Source organism: Amblyomma maculatum, chromosome 11 (assembly GCF_055883805.1).
Source record: "Amblyomma maculatum isolate TAMU_Amacu chromosome 11, ASM5588380v1, whole genome shotgun sequence".
Classification (NCBI taxonomy): domain Eukaryota; kingdom Metazoa; phylum Arthropoda; class Arachnida; order Ixodida; family Ixodidae; genus Amblyomma; species Amblyomma maculatum.
The window spans coordinates 126,788,485-126,807,161 of record NC_139354.1 but is presented as its reverse complement, the minus strand read 5'-3'; the positions used below and the strand labels follow the sequence as shown (position 1 = coordinate 126,807,161).

General features: G+C 48.2%; 1 protein-coding gene across 4 annotated transcripts in view; it reads left to right on the top strand.

The window, feature by feature from the left end:
- The window catches only part of LOC146174923 (A disintegrin and metalloproteinase with thrombospondin motifs 5-like), a 163,405-nt gene that overhangs the window by 83,389 nt on the left and 61,339 nt on the right, over positions 1-18,677 (top strand). For all 4 annotated transcript variants that reach the window (XM_084584147.1, XM_084584146.1, XM_084584148.1 and 1 more), the window contains exon 5: positions 13,363-13,412. In XM_084584147.1, coding sequence (XP_084440273.1) covers positions 13,363-13,412 — 50 coding nt within the window. The remainder of the gene's footprint in view (positions 1-13,362; positions 13,413-18,677) is intronic.

Here is an 18,677-nt window from a genome sequence, read left to right as displayed (position 1 = left end):
TTTCATCGACCTGGCTCTCATCTCTGATGCCTGCCACTATTCGTGGGCCAGAGCTCCTGACTCTTTGGGCTCGGATCATTTTCCCATCTTCCTTAACCCCTCTATGAGGGGTAGGAGGAGGGAAAAGCTCTACCCCATTACCAAATGGGCCGAGTTCAGAGAACGAGTGAAAGACATCCCAATTGCAGGTGACTTCCTGGATTTTCTTGGACGCTGCGCCAAGAACTCCACAATCACCTGCGCAGTACCACTACATGCACCAGTCCCGGACCTACGTCTACTCGGACTTAGGGCCTCCAGACGAAGGGCTGAGCGAGTGGCCGAGCGCACCCACCATCCCGAACATTGGAAGGCCTTCCGCAGGATCGATGCTTGCTGCCGTCGGCAGGCCAATCGTCGTTCCCGGGAAAGCTGGGCCAGCATTTGCCAGTCCATACAGTCAGCCAGACAGTCCTCTGCTGCCTGGCGCATCCTCAAATCCCTTTTGCAGGTTGCCTCCAATCGACAACCTGTCCTGGGAGCAGCCATCGCAAGAGGCATTTCCTTTCAAGACTTGGCAGAGCAACTTGCCGACTTCCTTTCCAAGTCAGCCACGCCCCCCCCCATCCGCTGGACTTCCAGTGGCGAATCTCCCTTTGCCCCTTCGGGCTACCCCTTCACCACCAGCAGCTTTGGCACAGACCATCTCTGCCCTCTGCAATGAACCCATTGCCCCTCATGAGCTTCAACGTGCCCTCAACCGCTCGAAGAAGAAATCAGCTCCTGGCGCTGACGGACTTACACTCCAGATGCTCCGTAATCTGGATGCCCCGGAGAAGAAGCGCCTCCTCGCAGTCTTCAACGACACATGGGACAGCAGCATACTACCGGACAACTGGAGAAATGCCATCGTTGTTCCCATCCTTAAGCCCCGTAAGCCGGCTAAACAACTATCCTCCTACCGTCCTGTATCTCTCACATCTGCTGCCTGCAAGACCATGGAGTTCATTGCCCTGGAACGACTCACATGGATCGCCAGAGCAACCAACTTCCTTCCAGAGATGCAGACAGGATTTCGGAAGCACCGCTGTACTGCAGACTCTATAGCAGATGTGGTCTCCACCCTTGAGGAAGCCAAATATGCGGGCGATGTTGTCTTCCTGGTCCTTCTGGATGTCCAGTCCGCTTTTGACAACCTGCCCCATACCATCATTGAGCAGGCTCTGGATGCCCTTGGAGTGACTGGGAAACTGCGTGACTTTGTCTCGGCATTCCTCTCCAATCGCACCTTCCAAGTTCGAGTTGGGCAAACACTTAGCTCTCCTCGTCCTGTCACATCTGGGGTTCCCCAAGGATCAGTCCTCAGTCCTTGGCTGTTCAACCTCGTCCTAGCTGGCCTGCCAAAGTTCGTTCAGCAGATCAGAATCCACAAAGTTTCCTGCTCCATCTATGCAGATGACATAGCCCTCTGGATCCGAGCTCCAAAGAGACGTATTGTCTCCGCTAGGAAGGCTATGCAACAGGCACTGGACGGCGTCCAGTACTTCCTATCATCTAAGGGATTGACCCTCTCGGCTACTAAGTCTGAGGCCCTCGTCTACCATCCCAGAGGAGCACGGAGTTCCCGCCGTCTTGCAACTTTGCATATCGAAGGAACCCCTCTTCCATGGAAACGCCAGGTGAAATACCTAGGTCTCACAATTGACGACCGTCTCACCTGGATCCCAGCTGACAAAGCCCTCATTCCCCATCTTGATCGTGTGGGAAGAGCAGTCCAGCGTCTCCTTGCAAATGGCAATGGTTGCTCCTCCACTTGGGCAATCAAGCTCTTCGAGGCAGCGGCGACTTCGGTCATCCTATATGCCCTTCCCTTCGTCTCCCTTCGGTCGACTCGAGTCATTCGTCTCGACACGATTCGAAGGCGTTGGATTAGAAGATTCCTCGGAGTCCCTCAATCCTCACAGATTCCCGCTACCCTTGCGGAAGCTGGTATCTACCCTCTGGATCTTCTCCTCGCCCAGAGGGGACTGACTCACATTGATCGTCTCAGCCATGCTCCAGATGGTGCCTCACTCCTAGCACGGCTGCACAGCAAATCCCATTCTCGTATGGGTAAGCTGTATACAGTGTACAGAGAAATCATCGGTCCTGTCCCAGGTTTCTCAGTCCTACCCCCTCCACCCAATCGACCCCCAATTCCTGTCTTTTTGGATACGGATGGTCACACCAAGCGTCACACCCCTGTAGCTGCCTTCCAGCAGACAACTGCAGCCCTCCTTGAGGAGTGTAGAGAATCTACACTCCTCTTTACGGATGGCTCGGTTCGACCCGCTACCTTCCAAGCAGCTGCTGCCATGACAGCACCGCAGCTAGACCAGTCTAGGTCCTGCCGCCTGTCATTCCCTGCCAGTTCAACAGCTGCTGAGCTGGCCGGTCTACACCTAGCCGCACAGTTCATCGCTTCCAGTGTCCCTCCTGGACCTGTGAATGTTCTGTGCGACTCCAGATCTGCTCTGCAGCTCCTGACTATCTACCACGGCACCAACCTCTCGGTGAACATTCTCCGAGCCCGTCTCCTAGCCCTTCAGGACTCGGGGTATCAACTGGCCCTACATTGGGTTCCAGGACATACTGGAGTCCAGGGCAATGAAGAGGCGGATGCCTTGGCCAAAGCGGCGCACGACAACGGCGCCCCAGTCACTGAGGCTGTCACACCTTTTGACTTTTCAAGACCCCTCTTGAGAAGGTCGATAAGGTCTTTCCATCCTGACCGTCGTATTGCCGCTGGTGAGCATCTCCAACGGCTCTCTGACAAACTTTCACGGAAGGACAAATCCCTCCTCCTACGACTTCGAATAGGCTGCACGTGGACTCCGTCCCGCATGTATGCCTGTGGCCGAGCTCCCAGCCCAGCCTGTCCCTCGTGCGGCAATACTGGCACACTGGGACACTTGCTCCTCATGTGTCCAGCCTCCGCTGGCCATCGCCAGAAACTTCTGAATGGCTATCGGAATCTTGGTCTCCCTGCTGATACGGAAGGGCAATTGCTCTTCCCAGCTCGGAACCAACTTTCTGCTCACCGGCTCCTCCTGATTTTTCTGGAGGAGTCTGTCCTCAGCTCTGTTCTGTAGGCCTGCATGGGCCCATAGTGCTTCGTGCGGAAATGGCGGCGACATAGGCGGCGCCAGCAACCTTCCCCTCCCCAACCTTCCCCTAATCCCAACTTCCCCTTCCCCCTGGTCACCAAGAGTGATGCCACAAAGATGGCTAACATAAGACGTGACCAGTACCCCCTCCCCAAAAATAAACCATAGTCACCACCACCACCACCAGCGGAATTCAGAACGCTTCCCTAACATGAGCGTGCGAAAGGCAATGAAGTCTGAGTCTTGACCCCTCAGACGCGTGCGTTTAGCCCAAGCCAGAGTGCATGTATGTTTGTTTTTGTGCGCTTCATGTTCAAGTGACCGCCGTTAAAGCTGCCAAACCTTAGAATAGACTTAGAGGCAGCGGAAAGGCGACACACTGTGGCACAAATTGTGTAAACGCCTACATTCTATGGGTTTTTGTCTTTGCGTACGCTCAGTGCCTCTTTATGTTCTGTTTTCGAATAGTAACGGCCAGCAGCCCAGACATCTGCTTGAGAGGAATTTTAGAGTCGCCAAGCTCGAAAGCATCACTTATCGGGCAAAATACGGGTTCCAGTCAGCCGGCGCCTGATGTGTCTTCGCGGGCGCGTTGTTCAGCCCACGCGCCAAGTGGGCATGTTTTCGACCCGGGAAATATATAGCGGTTGGAGCGTGAGCTTGGTCCTGTCATACTGCATGATCCTTGGTTGAACATCATCATCATCATCATCAGCCTGACTATACCCAATGCAGGGCGAATGCCTCTCCCATATTTCTCCAATTAACCCGGTTCTGTGCTAGCTGCATCCACTAGGCCCCTGCGAACTCCTTAACCTCATCCGCCCATCTAACTTTCTGCCGCCCCCTGCTACGCTTTCCTTCCCTTGGTATCTTGTTTGTTACCCTAAGCGACCATCGGTTATCCTCTCTTCGCACTACATGTCCTGGCCATGTCCATTTCTTCTTCTTAATTTCCACTAGAGTGTCGGTAACTTGAGTTATTTCTCTGACCCACTCTGCACGCTTCCTATCTCTTAATGTTACCCCTCCCATTTTTCGTTCCATAGCCTTCTGGGTTGTCCTCCACTTAAGTAGAACCCTATTAGTTATCCTCCACGTTTAAGCCCAATAGGTGAGTACAGGTAAGATGCAACTCCTGCATACTTTCCTCTTGAGCGATACCGGTGAGCTGCTAGTCATAATCTGCGAGTGCTTGTCAAATGCGCACCATCCCAATCTTATTCTTCTTGTTATTTCCTTTTCATGGTCCGGATCTGCGGTTACTACCTCCTAAGTAGACATAAACCTCGGCGGTGATGCAGGCATTGCGAAATCAGGGGGTAGACGAGCCGTACGTGAAAGTGCTGGAAGATATATATATATAATGGCTGCACAGCAACCATAGTTCTGCATAAAGAAAGTAACAAAATTCCCATAAAGAAAGGTGTTAGGCAAGGAGACACAATCTCCCCAGTACTATTCACAGCTTGTTTAGAGGAAGTATTCAGAGACTTGGAATGGGAGCAGTTAGGGATAAGGCTAGATGGAGAATACCTCAGTAATCTGCGATTTGCTGATGACATTGCCTTGCTAAGCAACTCGGGAGATGAACTGCAAATAATGATTGATGACCTAGACAGGAAAAGTAGAAAGGTAGGCTTGAAAATCAATATGCAGAAGACTAAGGTAATGTTCAACAGCCTCGGGAAGGAACAGGAGTTTACATTAGGTAGCGAAATACTGGAAGTAGTAGGCGAATATATCTACTTAGGACAGGTAGTAACCGCAGATCCGGACCATGAAAAGGAAATAACAAGAAGAATAAGATTGGGATGGAGCGCATTCGGCAAGCACTCGCAGATTATGACTAGCAGCTTACCGGTATCGCTCAAGAGGAAAGTATACAACAGTTGCATCTTGCCTGTACTCACCTATGGGGCTGAAACGTGGAGGCTAACCAAGAGAGTTCTACTTAAGTTGAGGACAACCCAGAGGGCTATGGAACGAAAAATGGTAGGGGTAACATTAAGAGATAGAAAGCGTGCAGAGTGGGTCAGAGAAATAACTCAAGTTAACAACATTCTAGTGGAAATTAAGAAGAAGAAATGGACATGGGCAGGACATGTAGTGCGAAGAGAGGATAACCGATGGTCGCTGAGGGTAACAAACTGGATTCCAAGGGAAGGAAAGCGTAGCAGGGGGCGGCAGAAATTTAGGTGGGCGGATGAGATTAAGAAGTTCGCAGGGGTCAAGTGGATGCAGCTAGCACAGAACCGGGTTAAGTGGAGAGATATGGGAGAGGCCTTCGCCCTGCAGTGGGTATAATCAGGCTGATGATGATGAAGTAGACATATTTGCCGACTACTTCCAGTGCTCCTGTAAGTCACGTAAACTGCTGTTCCTTCCCGAGGTTGTTGAACATTACCTTAGTCTTCAGCATAATAATTTTAAGCCTACCTTTCTACTTTTCCTGTCTAAGTCATCAATAATTATTTGCAGTTTATCCGCTGAGTTACTTAGCAAGACAATGTCATCAGCAAATCGCCGATTACTGAGGTATTCTCCATCTACCCTTATCCCTAACTGCTCCCATTCCAAGTCTGAATACTTCCTCTAAGCAAGCTGTGAATAGTACTGGGGAGATCGTGTCTTCTTGCCTAACCCCTTTCTTTATGGGAAATTTGTTACTTTCTTTATGCATAACTATGGTTGCTGTGCAGCCACTATATACATCTTCCATCACTTTCACGTACGGCTCGTCTACCCCCTGATTTCGCAATGCTTGCATCACCGCCGAGGTTTCTACTGAGTCAAATGCTTTTTCGTAATCAATGAATGCTATGTATAAGGGCTGGTTATATTCCGAGCATTTTTATATCACCTCCTGATTGTTGGTATGGATATGCTCGATAGTAGAATACCGTTTCCCAAAACCTGCTTTATCCTTTGCTTGATTGCAGTCTAAGGTTGTCTTGATTCTATTAGCGATTACCTTAGTAAATACCTTATACGTAGCAGACAGTAAGCTGATTGGTCTGTATTTATTAAGGTCCTTAGAGTCCCCTTTCTTATGAATGAGGATAATGTTTGCATTCTTCCATGGTTCCGGTACCGTCGATGACACCAGGCACTGCTTGTACAAGGTGGCCAGTTTTTCTAACATGATATCCCCCCCCCCCGTCCTTCAGCAAATCCGTAGTTATCTGATCCACTCCAGCTGATTTCCCCCTTTTCATAGTTTCTAGTGCTTTCTTGACCTCGTCCTTTGTCACTGGTGGAACGTCTGACTGTTTTTCTCTACCACCAATCTCGTTACGGTCCTGACTTCTTTGGCTACTGTAGAGATATGTATAGAACTCCTCGGCTACTTTGACTATCTTGTCCATATTCGTGATGACGTTGCCCGCCTTGTCCCTTATCGCATACATCTTGTTTTTGCCTATGCCCAATTTCTTCTTTACCGCTTTAAGGCTTCCCCCGTTCTTTCCAGCATGCTCAATTTTCTCCATGTTATACTTCCTTATATCGGCCACCTTGCGCTTATTGATTAGCTTTGATATCTCGGCCAATTCTATCTGGTCTGTTGGATTGGAAGCTTTCATACTCTGGCGTTTTTTAATCAAATCTTTCGGCTCCTTAGACAGCTTAGCAGTATCCTCTCTAACTATCCTATCGCCTACTTTTACAGCGCACTAAGTAATGATATCTCTGAGATTATTCTTCATTGCTTCTAGGGTAATGTGGCCATCCTTGGTTAGAGCTGAATACCTATTCTGTAGCCATATCCTGAACTCTTCTGCAATCCCCCTCACCGCTAATTCGTTGATGGGTTTCTTTCTAACTAATCTGTTGCGTTCCTTCTTCACATTTAGGCTAATTCGGGACCTCACCATCCTGTGGTCACTGCATCGCACTTTCCCGATTGCCTCTACATCTTGCATAACGGCGGGGGTTCAACATAGTATGAAGTCAATTTCATTTTTAGTCTCCCCGTTAAGACTTTTCTAAATCCATTTCCGGTTCTTCCGTTTGCTGAAGAAGGGTTGAACATAGTCTTCGCGATAACGGTCTCGTGCCTGCGCCCTCTTTCTCGCTCGCTCTCCAAAAGAGGACATTACCGGCCCGTCAAGCGTAAAACGCTCACGCAGAAGTGGCATTAGAAACGGCACCCCTGGCTCACGCGAGCGAAGCCAGAAACCTGGACAGCTTGTGTATAAACGTCACGCTTCTGGAGCGACCGCCTCTTTTCGTGCATTGATTTGTCAGCTTAGGGTTTGATCTGTGCTGGCCCATTCGTAATGCCCTGAGCAGGAAAGATATTAACCTTCAGTTTTCATTGGTCTAAGGTGACACGTTAAATGTCGACGCGGATATTGGTTTCGCTCTCTTTAAGGCATTTCACCTTCGGTCGGACAATGCCATTCGTGGGAGACGAACAGGGCCATTCTGCTTTTGCGTGTGTACCTCTGCCTCAGTGGGCCCGTGCTGCGATGCCGAGAGGAAGATAGATAGATGTATTTATTGAAAGGAAAAGGCAGAGAGGTTGGCCGGAATAATTCAAATCTGGCCTGCTATTCTGCACTAGGGAAGGGGAAGGAGAGAAGAAAGAAGGTCATGATGGGTGACGATGTGGGAGAAGGCATATGAAATACATATACAGACACAGTAGGAAGAGCATAGACACTGCCGTACGAGTTCGTTTGCACTTTCGCTAGTTGTGTGCGTTCCATCGCGTGAAATCTGTGCCCTCTGAAGTTTGCTTTTCTCTTCTTCTTGCTTTGTATTTTGTGTGGTCACGTATTACTAGCGTCACATTATTTCTGTCCGCTTTCCTTGCTTTGTGTATTACGGGTCATGAAGGATCCGCGGAAAAGGCGTTGGGCCCACCTATTTCCGCGACGATAGGCTTGCCATGAGAGGGCCTGCCTCTTTGTCATCCTTCACGCCAAATACCAATTATGAAGATGAAACAAGGAAAGAACATCTGGTATAGGTGAGGTATACTACCCTGTCACATATAAAAAACATTTAAATTTCCTCACAAAATACGAAATTCCATAGCGAAGTTCGCCACTCGACAGGCCCAATATGATGTCTCCTTGCGCGTCAGATTTCACAGTGCAGCAGAAAACTGTTTCCTCTACTGAGGAAACGAAAGAACACTGTGAACAAACCGACCCGTTTCTCCATTTTCCAGAGATTCCGTGTCCTGCATATCTTTTGGGATTCGGGCAATCATTACACCCAAACAGGCCATTCGAAGCGACCGCTGCTCATATAGAATGGGGCTACCAAGAGTATTCTCAAATTCGAATTAGGGCTCTCGCCGACATTCCAAATGCCATCCGCCCGGCCAGCTATATCGACTGGGTCCTTCCTCTGTCTCTCGACAACGATGTCGTTGCTATGCTCTGAGCAAAGCTTGGAGAGTTTGTTGGCTTAGAGCCTCACAGCCAGGCTTTAGGGCTGATACCAAAGACAATCAAACCAGCACCCTCCTAGGCCGCCATAATTGTGGTGGGGCCAGATGCCCGCACAGATGCGAGGAGCACAAGTGCACAAGTGCATGACAGGGCTGTCAATAAACATGTTTCAATGAACAATCACTAGCAATGGACATATCGCTTCCGTTCGGCATCGCATCATCGCCTCCCGATGCCTTAACTTTGCCAATTTCGGCTGTATCTCGTCTCTTTGGGCGTCATAGTCGCCTTTGCTCACAAGCTTGGCGCGTCCTTCTCTTTGTCTATATTCGCCCATTTCGTGGCGAACTCCTGAAGAGACATGTTGTCTGCGCCTTCTAGACACTTATGTGTCCTAACCCTGTCTAAGCGTTTTGTGATCATTATTGCCCCCTTTGCCACGGGCACCCGAATGACCCGCTGCGTCAAGTGGTGTTTTGACCTTGTATAGACATCAATGATGTGCCCACAGAGCGGTTCCGATGGATCGGGTCGCGATTTCCTGGCTCGACCGTCGCTCAGCAGTGGCTTTTCGTGTACTACAGAGCTTTTATGCATGCAACAAAGCCATAAACAAATCATCAGCAGATCGCTTTAATTCGGTTTTACTTTAGGCACATTTGTGGCCAAAAATATGTCTGACGTACAAAACTGCTTTATTAAAATTTTTGAGAAACTGCCTATCTGTATTTTTGCGCATCCGTCTCCGTTTTACCAGTGTAAAATAGACATAGACCGCATCATTCAGTATTTAAAGTCTTCCAACCAGGCACAGCGCAAGCAACCAGGTTCGGCGGGCTGAAATTGCGCATCCTTCTATTGCAGCCATTCGGGGTACTGGGAAACCCGGGTATCCAATAATGCTCATCTGCCTGAGATTGGAAGCTCCGTATCCGTTTTAGACCCTTCCCGCCGACTTCTACCGGCAGGTGAAGGGCGGCAATTGGTGGCAGGGATGTTATACAAATTATACTGGAAACCATCGCAGGTGCGAATAATACCTTGTATGAGGTCGAAGAAACAAAAAAAGCTACAGAATATTTATCAGACAATGTGACAGGCCGGCATATCGAGAGTCACAATGTCCATCCAGAGCACTTGCGGCTCTCCAAAAAATTCGGCGCAAGTCGAAGAGGTGGTTTTATCTGGGCGCCAGGTAGCAGCACTTAATGAATATTAGCTGTACGGAAGCTGATTGCTAAAGCGACGGCGCCTGGACGTATAGGCCGTGCTACATCTGACTGTTGCAGCATGGCAAAATACGCACGTACACATGCATAGACCGTAAGCACTAGTGGTAGTCTTTCGCCACGTCGAAAAACACATCATAATTGCTCAGGAAGGGAGGTATATCTGGATTGGACTCGTTCTCTGTGTTGGGTGGGTCGGCATTGCTTCGCAACGTCGTGGAGAAGGTCACATCTAGTGCAGCCGAAGAAGAGGAAGTGCGAGCGTTCCGTGAAAAAAGAAGACGCTGATGCGAGCGATTTTTTCGGTGTTCTGGTCATCCCCGCTGTCGAACAGGTTTCTGCTGCCGCCCTGCTCACCTGCGGTCAATGTCATGGTCCCGTCCTTTGGCTAGGACGTGACATTTGGTGGATGTGCTGGGTATGGGAAGCGCCAATCCGCAGACCCGCGACTGAACCGAACGAACGAAGGGTCGACGACGAGTTTCCGCAGTAGTGCTCCAGCCCACTACGTGGTTAGGATTTGAGGCAGCAGGCTCCTTTGCGTGATACTTGTGCATGTAAGACTACGCGCTTTTCACGTGTAAATTTAGTGTTTTATTCTAGCTATGGGTGCACCACACAAGAATGCAATATTGGCAATGTTCGGTACCACAAAAACTAGTACATATAAGTATACACCAATACACGCTGGCGGCTTGTGTAGCCTTGGAGGATATCAAATACTTTACGCGTTTCAACTTAATGATAAATCTAGATTTGCGTATTTCTTGGCCGTGATCATACGTGTGACTCTGTCGTTATAAATGTGCGCTGTTTTTCCCACATTGTCCCACAACGTTCACAAAAACAACTTCGTGGTCAAATGCAGGCACTCAAATATTCAGAGGCAAATGCTTTAAGTACACACCTTTCAATGAAATAACAGTAGCTACCTTATTGACGAGACCATCAACGCAAATACATGAATACGAATGTTCAGAAGCATCGCATGTGACCATTCACAAATTGAGTGTTTTTGGCAACACTTCCTCATTTGGCTAACCCAACGTTTTTGAACACCTTATTCCTCTCGAACTATAAACTACGCGTTTTAAATGAAATAGGATTTATTTTCTTTGCATTCTTACTCTTTCTCCTCTTTCCATTTAGATTATCACTCACACCTTGCTCTCTCTTCACCGTCTCCTCTTTCATATCTTATTTCTGATAAACAACTACTAGACTGGTTGGTCATAGGACCGCAGCGCGTCAAGCTAGAGAACAGAGCTAATGCTAGCGCTGTTTATACATTTTGTACCAGTGGTCTCGTTCATTCGTTCTTTGCGCTGTTATCTGTAAACTTCGACGATCTTTGTCGTATGCAGACCAGCTCCTTTTCCTTGTGAGACACAGGTAGAAGCCTCAGAGTCTGCTCAGAAGCCTTTCATTACCTCACTTCAGTGCAGCCTTCATTCTTCTATCACCCTGACAGCATCAGCTTTGACACTGCACTGGCATTTGTCCCAGAATAAACTTTTCCTAGCACTATCAGCAAGGACTGTATTTTCGTTAGGCTCGGCTTCACCCAAAAGGGTTTGAGGAAGTTCAATATCTGCTCGCTCCTCGACCTCACTTACATGTGAGCCTCATTAGCAGTGCTTGTTTGTGTATCTGTCATGCATCAAAGATGGCGAGGTGGAACCTAACCTTCCGACAGAGTCCTGCATTTCTTCGTGTTCAGGCAAAGGGCTCACAAATGCACCTTCAGGTTCGACAGTAGCCTTCAATGTTTCATGGACCCTGCTGCCTGAAAGGGCCTTATGTGAATTCTCTGAGAATGCGGAACTCCAGTTAGGCCTTTATCCTCACAAATGTTTCTTCCAAGAACGGGCTGTTGCTAAGTTTTTTCAGCGCAGCAAATCCGACGTCATCGATTTGCTGCAATATCTGTTTAATATCTCTATATAAAGTTTTTTCCGACTAGATTTTTCACCTTCCAGCTGTGATGTACGAACCGTCCTCTCTAAGACGCGAAAATTATTGCAATCATCATCAAGAAATATCTGTTTCTCAGAACCCACTGCGGCGGTGCATTAGGGCGCTCGCCAGCTACGCCAAAGTGATGGTTACAATCCCGGCCCCGGCAGCTGCTTTTCGATGGAGCTGAAATGCAAGACGTCCATGTGGTGTTTGATGTAGCGCACCTTAAAGAACTCCAGACGATCTCAATTTCCAGAGTCCTCCGCTACTCCCTCTCTCATTGCCTAAGCTGTTTTCGGGCGATAAACCTCATAACACATAAACCATACTGAACCTTTCGATTTGCAAAACAAATTCAGCCAGAACCGTACATTTGAGATCCACTAGAACACCGCCGCGGTAGTGCAGTGGTTAAGGTGCCCGATTACTGTACCGGAGTACACGGGATCGATCCTGGCCGCCGGCAGCGGCGTTTCGATCGAGGCCAAATAAAAAGGCATCCGTGTACTGTGTGATGTCAGTGCACGCTCAAGTTTCCAGGTGGTCGAACTTACTCCGGAGCCCCCCACAACGGCACCCCTTTCTCGCTTTCCGCTTTTACTCCCATCTTCCCTTACTGCGCGGCTCAGGTGCCTGCAGAAACAAGTTTGTCAGTTTCGGTGTTTATGCCTTCCTGTGAACCAATTATTATCCACCGAAACGCGGGCATTTGACGAAAGGTTTCGCTATTTGCATGCGGGAGGATGAGTGTAAAAAAGACGCCATTTCTAAATTGGCCTTCTCCATCATCCTCAAAGTCCTGTCTTTCACAGTTTCTTATTTATCTTTGCATTTTGCGGCACAAGTATTCAGGAACACAAAAGTGCAATTAGGCAAACAGAACAGCCTGCACAAGAGGCAGAAAACGTCAAGAGACGTTTACCTTAAGCATAGAATGAAAGGGCAAATAGCTTCTGCGATCTCTTGATGGCCCCCAGGCATACGCTACTACTGGCATCTACACGATGTCTGCCCGCCGCAAGGTATTGCTCTTTAAAACAACTCAACATACTGATCTCGGTGGGCTGTGACAGCATATATAACTGGCCCCTGAATACCAGGAGGTTTCTTTTGAAATCTTCGCTGTTCATATCTCTTTATAGGTGGCGTCAGCACAGGTAGCGCAATGAAAACGATACAAACTTTATCGGCTATGCAGAATTCTTCAGCATGGGTTGATTATAGTATATTCGTCGAGCGACACGTTTAAGAGATCACAATAAATGCTGCTTCAATGCCAAATTAATTGACTAGATCGCAGGAATTCTGTTTTACAACCTGCCTATTTGTAGCTAAAGTGTCTTTAACGTCCATATTTATTAAAGGTGCTCGAGAAAATGTGTTCAAATAGTTTTCCCACCCCTCATATATTACCAGCCGAAAATATACCGCGTCAAGTATTTCAGAAAAAGTATTTGTTTTTAGCCATTTAAATTTCAAATAATAAATTTCAACTGTATTTATAAGCCTAGAGAACAATTTGTTCATACATATTCTCCTAGTAATTCTAATTGAACTGTCCCATGCTCACGAAGTAGAATATCAATATTTCGGTCGTCAGTGTTTTTTCTTTGATCGGAAATAAAAACATTCCCGTACCCACAGGTCAGACTTCGCAAGATATTCATTTGGAGGCGGGTTCCAGACTCTAAGAGGTAAGAGTATTGGTTTCTCTAGAGGCCGTTATTTATAATGGGTGTTCTTGCGCGAGTTTTCGTTCGCTGTTCAAATGTACATCCTTGAGCAGCAGAACATCGATGTATGCATAAATCAAAGAAATGGCATATTCATCATTCCTCATGCTATGCAGGAGTGCACGGAAAAATTTATGGGTGACCCGTTTTTTTTATTCTTGACAATTGACAATTTTTACGCCGAACTCGAAACATATACCATTCCATGCTTTTCCTATTATCAACTCAAGAAATGTTACATGATAACCAACAATTCTGAAATTAGGAGCGTTTCTTTCTGTATATGCCTGCGGAAAAATAAGATATGTTGCTTCTGAAAACAGAATATTCTCGCTTAAATTCATATTTAAGAAGAGTATTAGCTAATTTAACGTCGTCTCCGGGCGGGCACGTCGAGAAGGAATTGTGCACCGGGGATGCGCTGCTTTACCCCGCTTTGCTTTCAAGACAACATTTTACCCGATGGAGTGTTTTTCAAAAAAGGACTACAGGTATTGGATCCCACTCCAATTTGAAGTCATTTTGGGAGACCAGAAAGTAAACGCAAAGCAAAATACAAGACAAAAGCGGAGAAATCCTTGTTTTTTTAAATGATTTTCACTTAAGTTTTACACAGCCATCCGACAGATGTGCGTTTCATAAAATTAGTGTGATGAAACCGCTGTTGGAATGCTTTGCACACGCAAAGACAATCCAGCAAAATGGCCGCAGAGAGCATTCAGTTCTAATAAGCAGCACATTGCGTGATGCTTCTGCCGTCGTTGATATAGTCACCGTCAAGTAACGATGAAATGTGTGAATTTTCGAGCGCTCTTTTGCTGTGAGGGAGTAGTTGGCCTCCATTCTTTTGAAAGCTTGTGAGGCGTACGCGAAGGTTTATTTTTCAACCGCAGTGTTACGTTGAGCCACCACTACGCCTAATCGACTCCACCCAGTCGGAAAAAACTACCGAAAATTGTCTGATGTTACGACAGAATTTCTGTGCGGTTTTTGATGGGAAACTGGTTGTGACAACAGAACATTCTGTAGTAACATCAGAAATTTCTCTAGTTACAACAGAAAATGCTACAGAACTACAGACAACAGAAATAGGCTACAGAAAAACTACAGAACTACAGAAAAGTTTGATGGTTACAACAGAGCTACAGGATATTTTGTCGTATTTTTGACACAGTTGTGTAGTTTTTTTCGACTGGGCATCGTTATCTTAGTAGAACTTAGCGCGAGAGTCGGGGTAACGTCTACACAGTGCAAGCCTAAATTGTGAGCAGTCCGCAGTGTGACGAACGCTCTGTCTTAGTCTGAAAAGCGTTGAGAACTCAGTTCAATGGCGCTGCTATGCTGAAAGATTTTTGACAAATTCAAAGAAACAATGACAAAGGCCAATAATGTCGTGGAGCTTTTTTAAAGCCGACGCGTTCATGAAATATGAGCGAGCACGCATTTGGAGATAAAAAAAAAGCACGTCGTCTTAGATCACTATTTGGTACAACAAGAATTTGTGTGCAACTATGTGGCACGTCTTTAAAAAGTATAACAAATTAAAATCCTGCAGCGGCGGCAGAGAGGCATTTCAGAATAGGTTCGAGGTGTGCTAGATACGTCATGAAGTCATAGGAAAAGACGAGACTGTCATTGAGCTAAAATGCAGAAGCTTTTAATTTAAAGGTACTACATACGTATACAATATTTGCTCAAGTGTCGTCGGAGCATTTCAAAACTCGAATTGTGTGGCACTCAATTAAGATACGTTATGTGCAGTCACAAATGTGCTCTCTTAGGGCAGTCGGAGGCTGGCGATGAAACCTGCCAGTAATCGGAGCGGAAATGCGATGCCGAGAAGGAATTCACAGTATGGAGGAACGCCTAAACAGAATACACGCCTTTATAAATGACCTTGGTGCGGCGGCTGCGATTTACACAGAAGCAGATAGTCGTCCTCGTTCGTGACCAAGGCTACCAATCAAGCAAAATTGCTTTTAGGCGACTGAACGACTCGGCACCGTAGCATTATCACGACAACATCATCGTTGAAATGGCTGTCATAAAAGGAAACGAATTCAGGTCATTGCTGTAATCGACTGTGAGTACCGGTATCTATCACATAGGTAAAATCCTTTTGCGACCCAGCGAGGCCTGCACAACTTCGAAGCAAGGATGAAAGTGTAAGGTGATCGGTGTTTAAAAAGTATATATATGTAGCTATCAATAACTGTAGCGAATACAAATGAAATGACGGAATAATGAAATCTGAGGAAGAACATCGAGAACTGAGGGCAGTAGCTTCAGTTCAAATGCCGTTGAGGTTAAATGGGTTATAAGATCGTAGTAGCGTTGTTAGGAGTGTCCAAGGCAGGTACCAGCATGTATGATACTGTCGGCCACATTTTAATAGAGCGGAAGCATCGACTGCTCCGTGCTGCTCGACCAGAAAAGAAAGGAGAGGAGAAAGCATTTGAGGGCAAAAGTGCGCCCACATTCCTTTTGCTAGAGTGAGCGCCGCCTCCAAGGTTGTTCGGATAGCCATGCCAATAATCGGCTGTTTTGTATGGAGCATATTGTCGCATAGAAGACGATGCCAAAGATGATGACTGAGACCACAAGCGCCAGGCTCGAAGAGAAGGAAGCTTGAGTGCAAGACTCTTCCTGGTCGACCATTAAAACCCGTCCTATCTTTGGGCCCTCCTTGGCGTTCTATCGATACGTGACACTGGTGGAGCGCGCTGGGGTATGCATAAGACTCCTTCCGGCAGTTCACAGCGGACCCCAGACATCGACACACCTGTCCATCGAGCTAGCCGCCACCTTCTAGGCGAAGCCCCGGAGTACAACCATCTGTCGAGCGACTATTCAAACGCCCGAGTTCTCCAGGTCTCCCAAGCCATGGCACATCCCAACCCTACGCCATGTGACTCTCCAGAACTTTTATGCAACAGTGCTTTCGCGGGGAAGCGTTTGAAGATGGATGACTGGCTCGACCAGTTTGAGCGAGTGGCCAAGATCAACCAGTGCAGCGCAGACCAGAAGCTTTCCAATGTTTATTTTGCCCTTCAGGATAATGCTAGAACGTGGTTTGAAAACCACAAGGCCAGCTTATCCACATGGAATGACTTCCGCTGCCAGCTGGTAGACACTTTTGCAAGAACTGGCCGACGAGACAATGCGCTGCGCCTGCTTGAAGTGCGCGTCCAGAAGCCGAATGAGAGCGTGGTGATGGTTGCGGAAGACATGGCTCGCCTTTTTCGCCGTGCCGACCCTGATATGAGTGAGCCAAAGAAGTTACGGCATCTCATGTATGCTGTCAAAGAGCAGGTGTTTACCGGCTTTGTACGCAACCCACTTAAAACTGCTAGTGAGTTCATTAAGGACACTACGGCTATAGAGCGAGCCCTCCAAGACCGGTGCCGCCAGTACAACCAACCCGTTAACTGTGCTCCGTCGACTGCGGCGGCCCTGAATGTAACCGATAGGACTACTCTTCGAGACCTCATTAGGGAAATTGTCCTTGAGGAGCTGCAGCGGATTACGGCTACGAAGGCTCAGTCGTCAGAGGCCCTCGTGGAAGCTGTAAGGAATGAAATGCGGTATGCCCTGTCACCGTCTGCACCGTGCAATGAGTCTCATCAAGTCGACAACGCGGCAGCCATTTCCACACTATACCGCGTTCCACAACCGGTCAGCTTCACGGCCAGCATTCCTGCAACTTACCACTAGCCGCAACCAGAGAACTATGCCGCAGTCCTTCGTCGTCCGCCTCCAAACCACGTCCCGCCGAGCTCATCAAGCCATCAGGAGACGCGTTTCTTCCAGGGGCCTCAGTGGATGCCTTGCAGGCGCTCTCAACCGCGCCGAACTGACAGGTGGCGCAGTTAAAACAGCCGACCACTCTGTTTTTTCTGCGGACAACCTGGCCACGTGTATCCGTACTGCCGCTACCGCGAAGAGGGGCACGCCTTTCCGCCTGTTTCTGCTCGCCGCCGCTTCGACGCTGACACTGACAGCGTTATTCTTCGCCGATGCGTCGTAGCAATGCTGACATTAGCGGACGGCGGTCCCTGAGCCCTCACCGGGGAAACCGCCGCCATCTCACGAGGGGAGGTTGCACACAGTCAAAAAGTGTCAAAACCCTCACCACCGCAACTGCCGACAACCCGTGCTTCTGACGCTGACGTCAGCATTGACATTGCCGCACTACCACCCCGAAAATGCCGCACCAGATTAGCAGCCCCGACGACGAAGCTGACAGCACCGACCTTGGCGCACTTCCGCCGCAAATGCCGAAGGAGACGAGTAATCCAGATGAAGTTGGTAGTGCTGACCGTCTTGACGGGCTGGAGGTGCATGCTCTGGTGGATTCCGGGGCGGCGTTTTCAATTATTAACCAGAAACTGGCTGATACGCTGCGCAAAGTAAAAAACTGAATTGACTGGGCCAGTAATCAGAAGTGCTGGGGGTCAGCTACTGACACCGACAGGGAAGTGCACTGCCCGGATAGGAATAAGAAACGCGGTGTTTGTTTGCAGCTTCGTTATTCTCCCTGACTGCTCCGAAGACCTCATCTTGGGCATGGACTTTCTGCGTCTTCATGGGGCTATAATCAGCATTCGGGACAGCATCGTTGCCTTCAGCAAGAATCATGGAGATCTTGGTTATGCGGAAATATCGCGGATGCCCTTACGCCTCGCCAATGAGATGGTGACATTACCTCCGCGATCATGCTCTCTTGTTCAAGTGAAGTGCGACGTGGCGCAAACCGGCGATGGTATTGCCGAAAGAGCAGTTACCCTGGTACTACTAAGCCGAGGTACTTCTATAGCTCGAGGGCTAGTCAAATTGACCGATGGGCAGATCGAAGTGCTGCTGACAAACTTCAGCAACGAGCGTCAGCAAATTCCGAAAGGCACAACTCTGGCCTTTTTCGACAGCCTCCCAAATGCGCAGCACTGCTTCACACTGCAACAGGAAGGATCAATGTACAAGACGCCCGTAACCATCGTCGATGTGAGTCCAAATTTGTCTTCTTCAGAACGGGACCGCCTTTTGGATTTCATAGATCAATTTCGAGACTGCTTTGCTTCCGAATCGCGGATCGGCCAAACGCCTTTGACAAAGCATCGAATCATCACGGATGACTCGATTCGCCCGATTCGACAAAATACTTACCGTGTGGCTCCCAAAGAACATGAAGCCATTCAGCGCCAGGTGGTCGAAATGCTTAAAGACGAC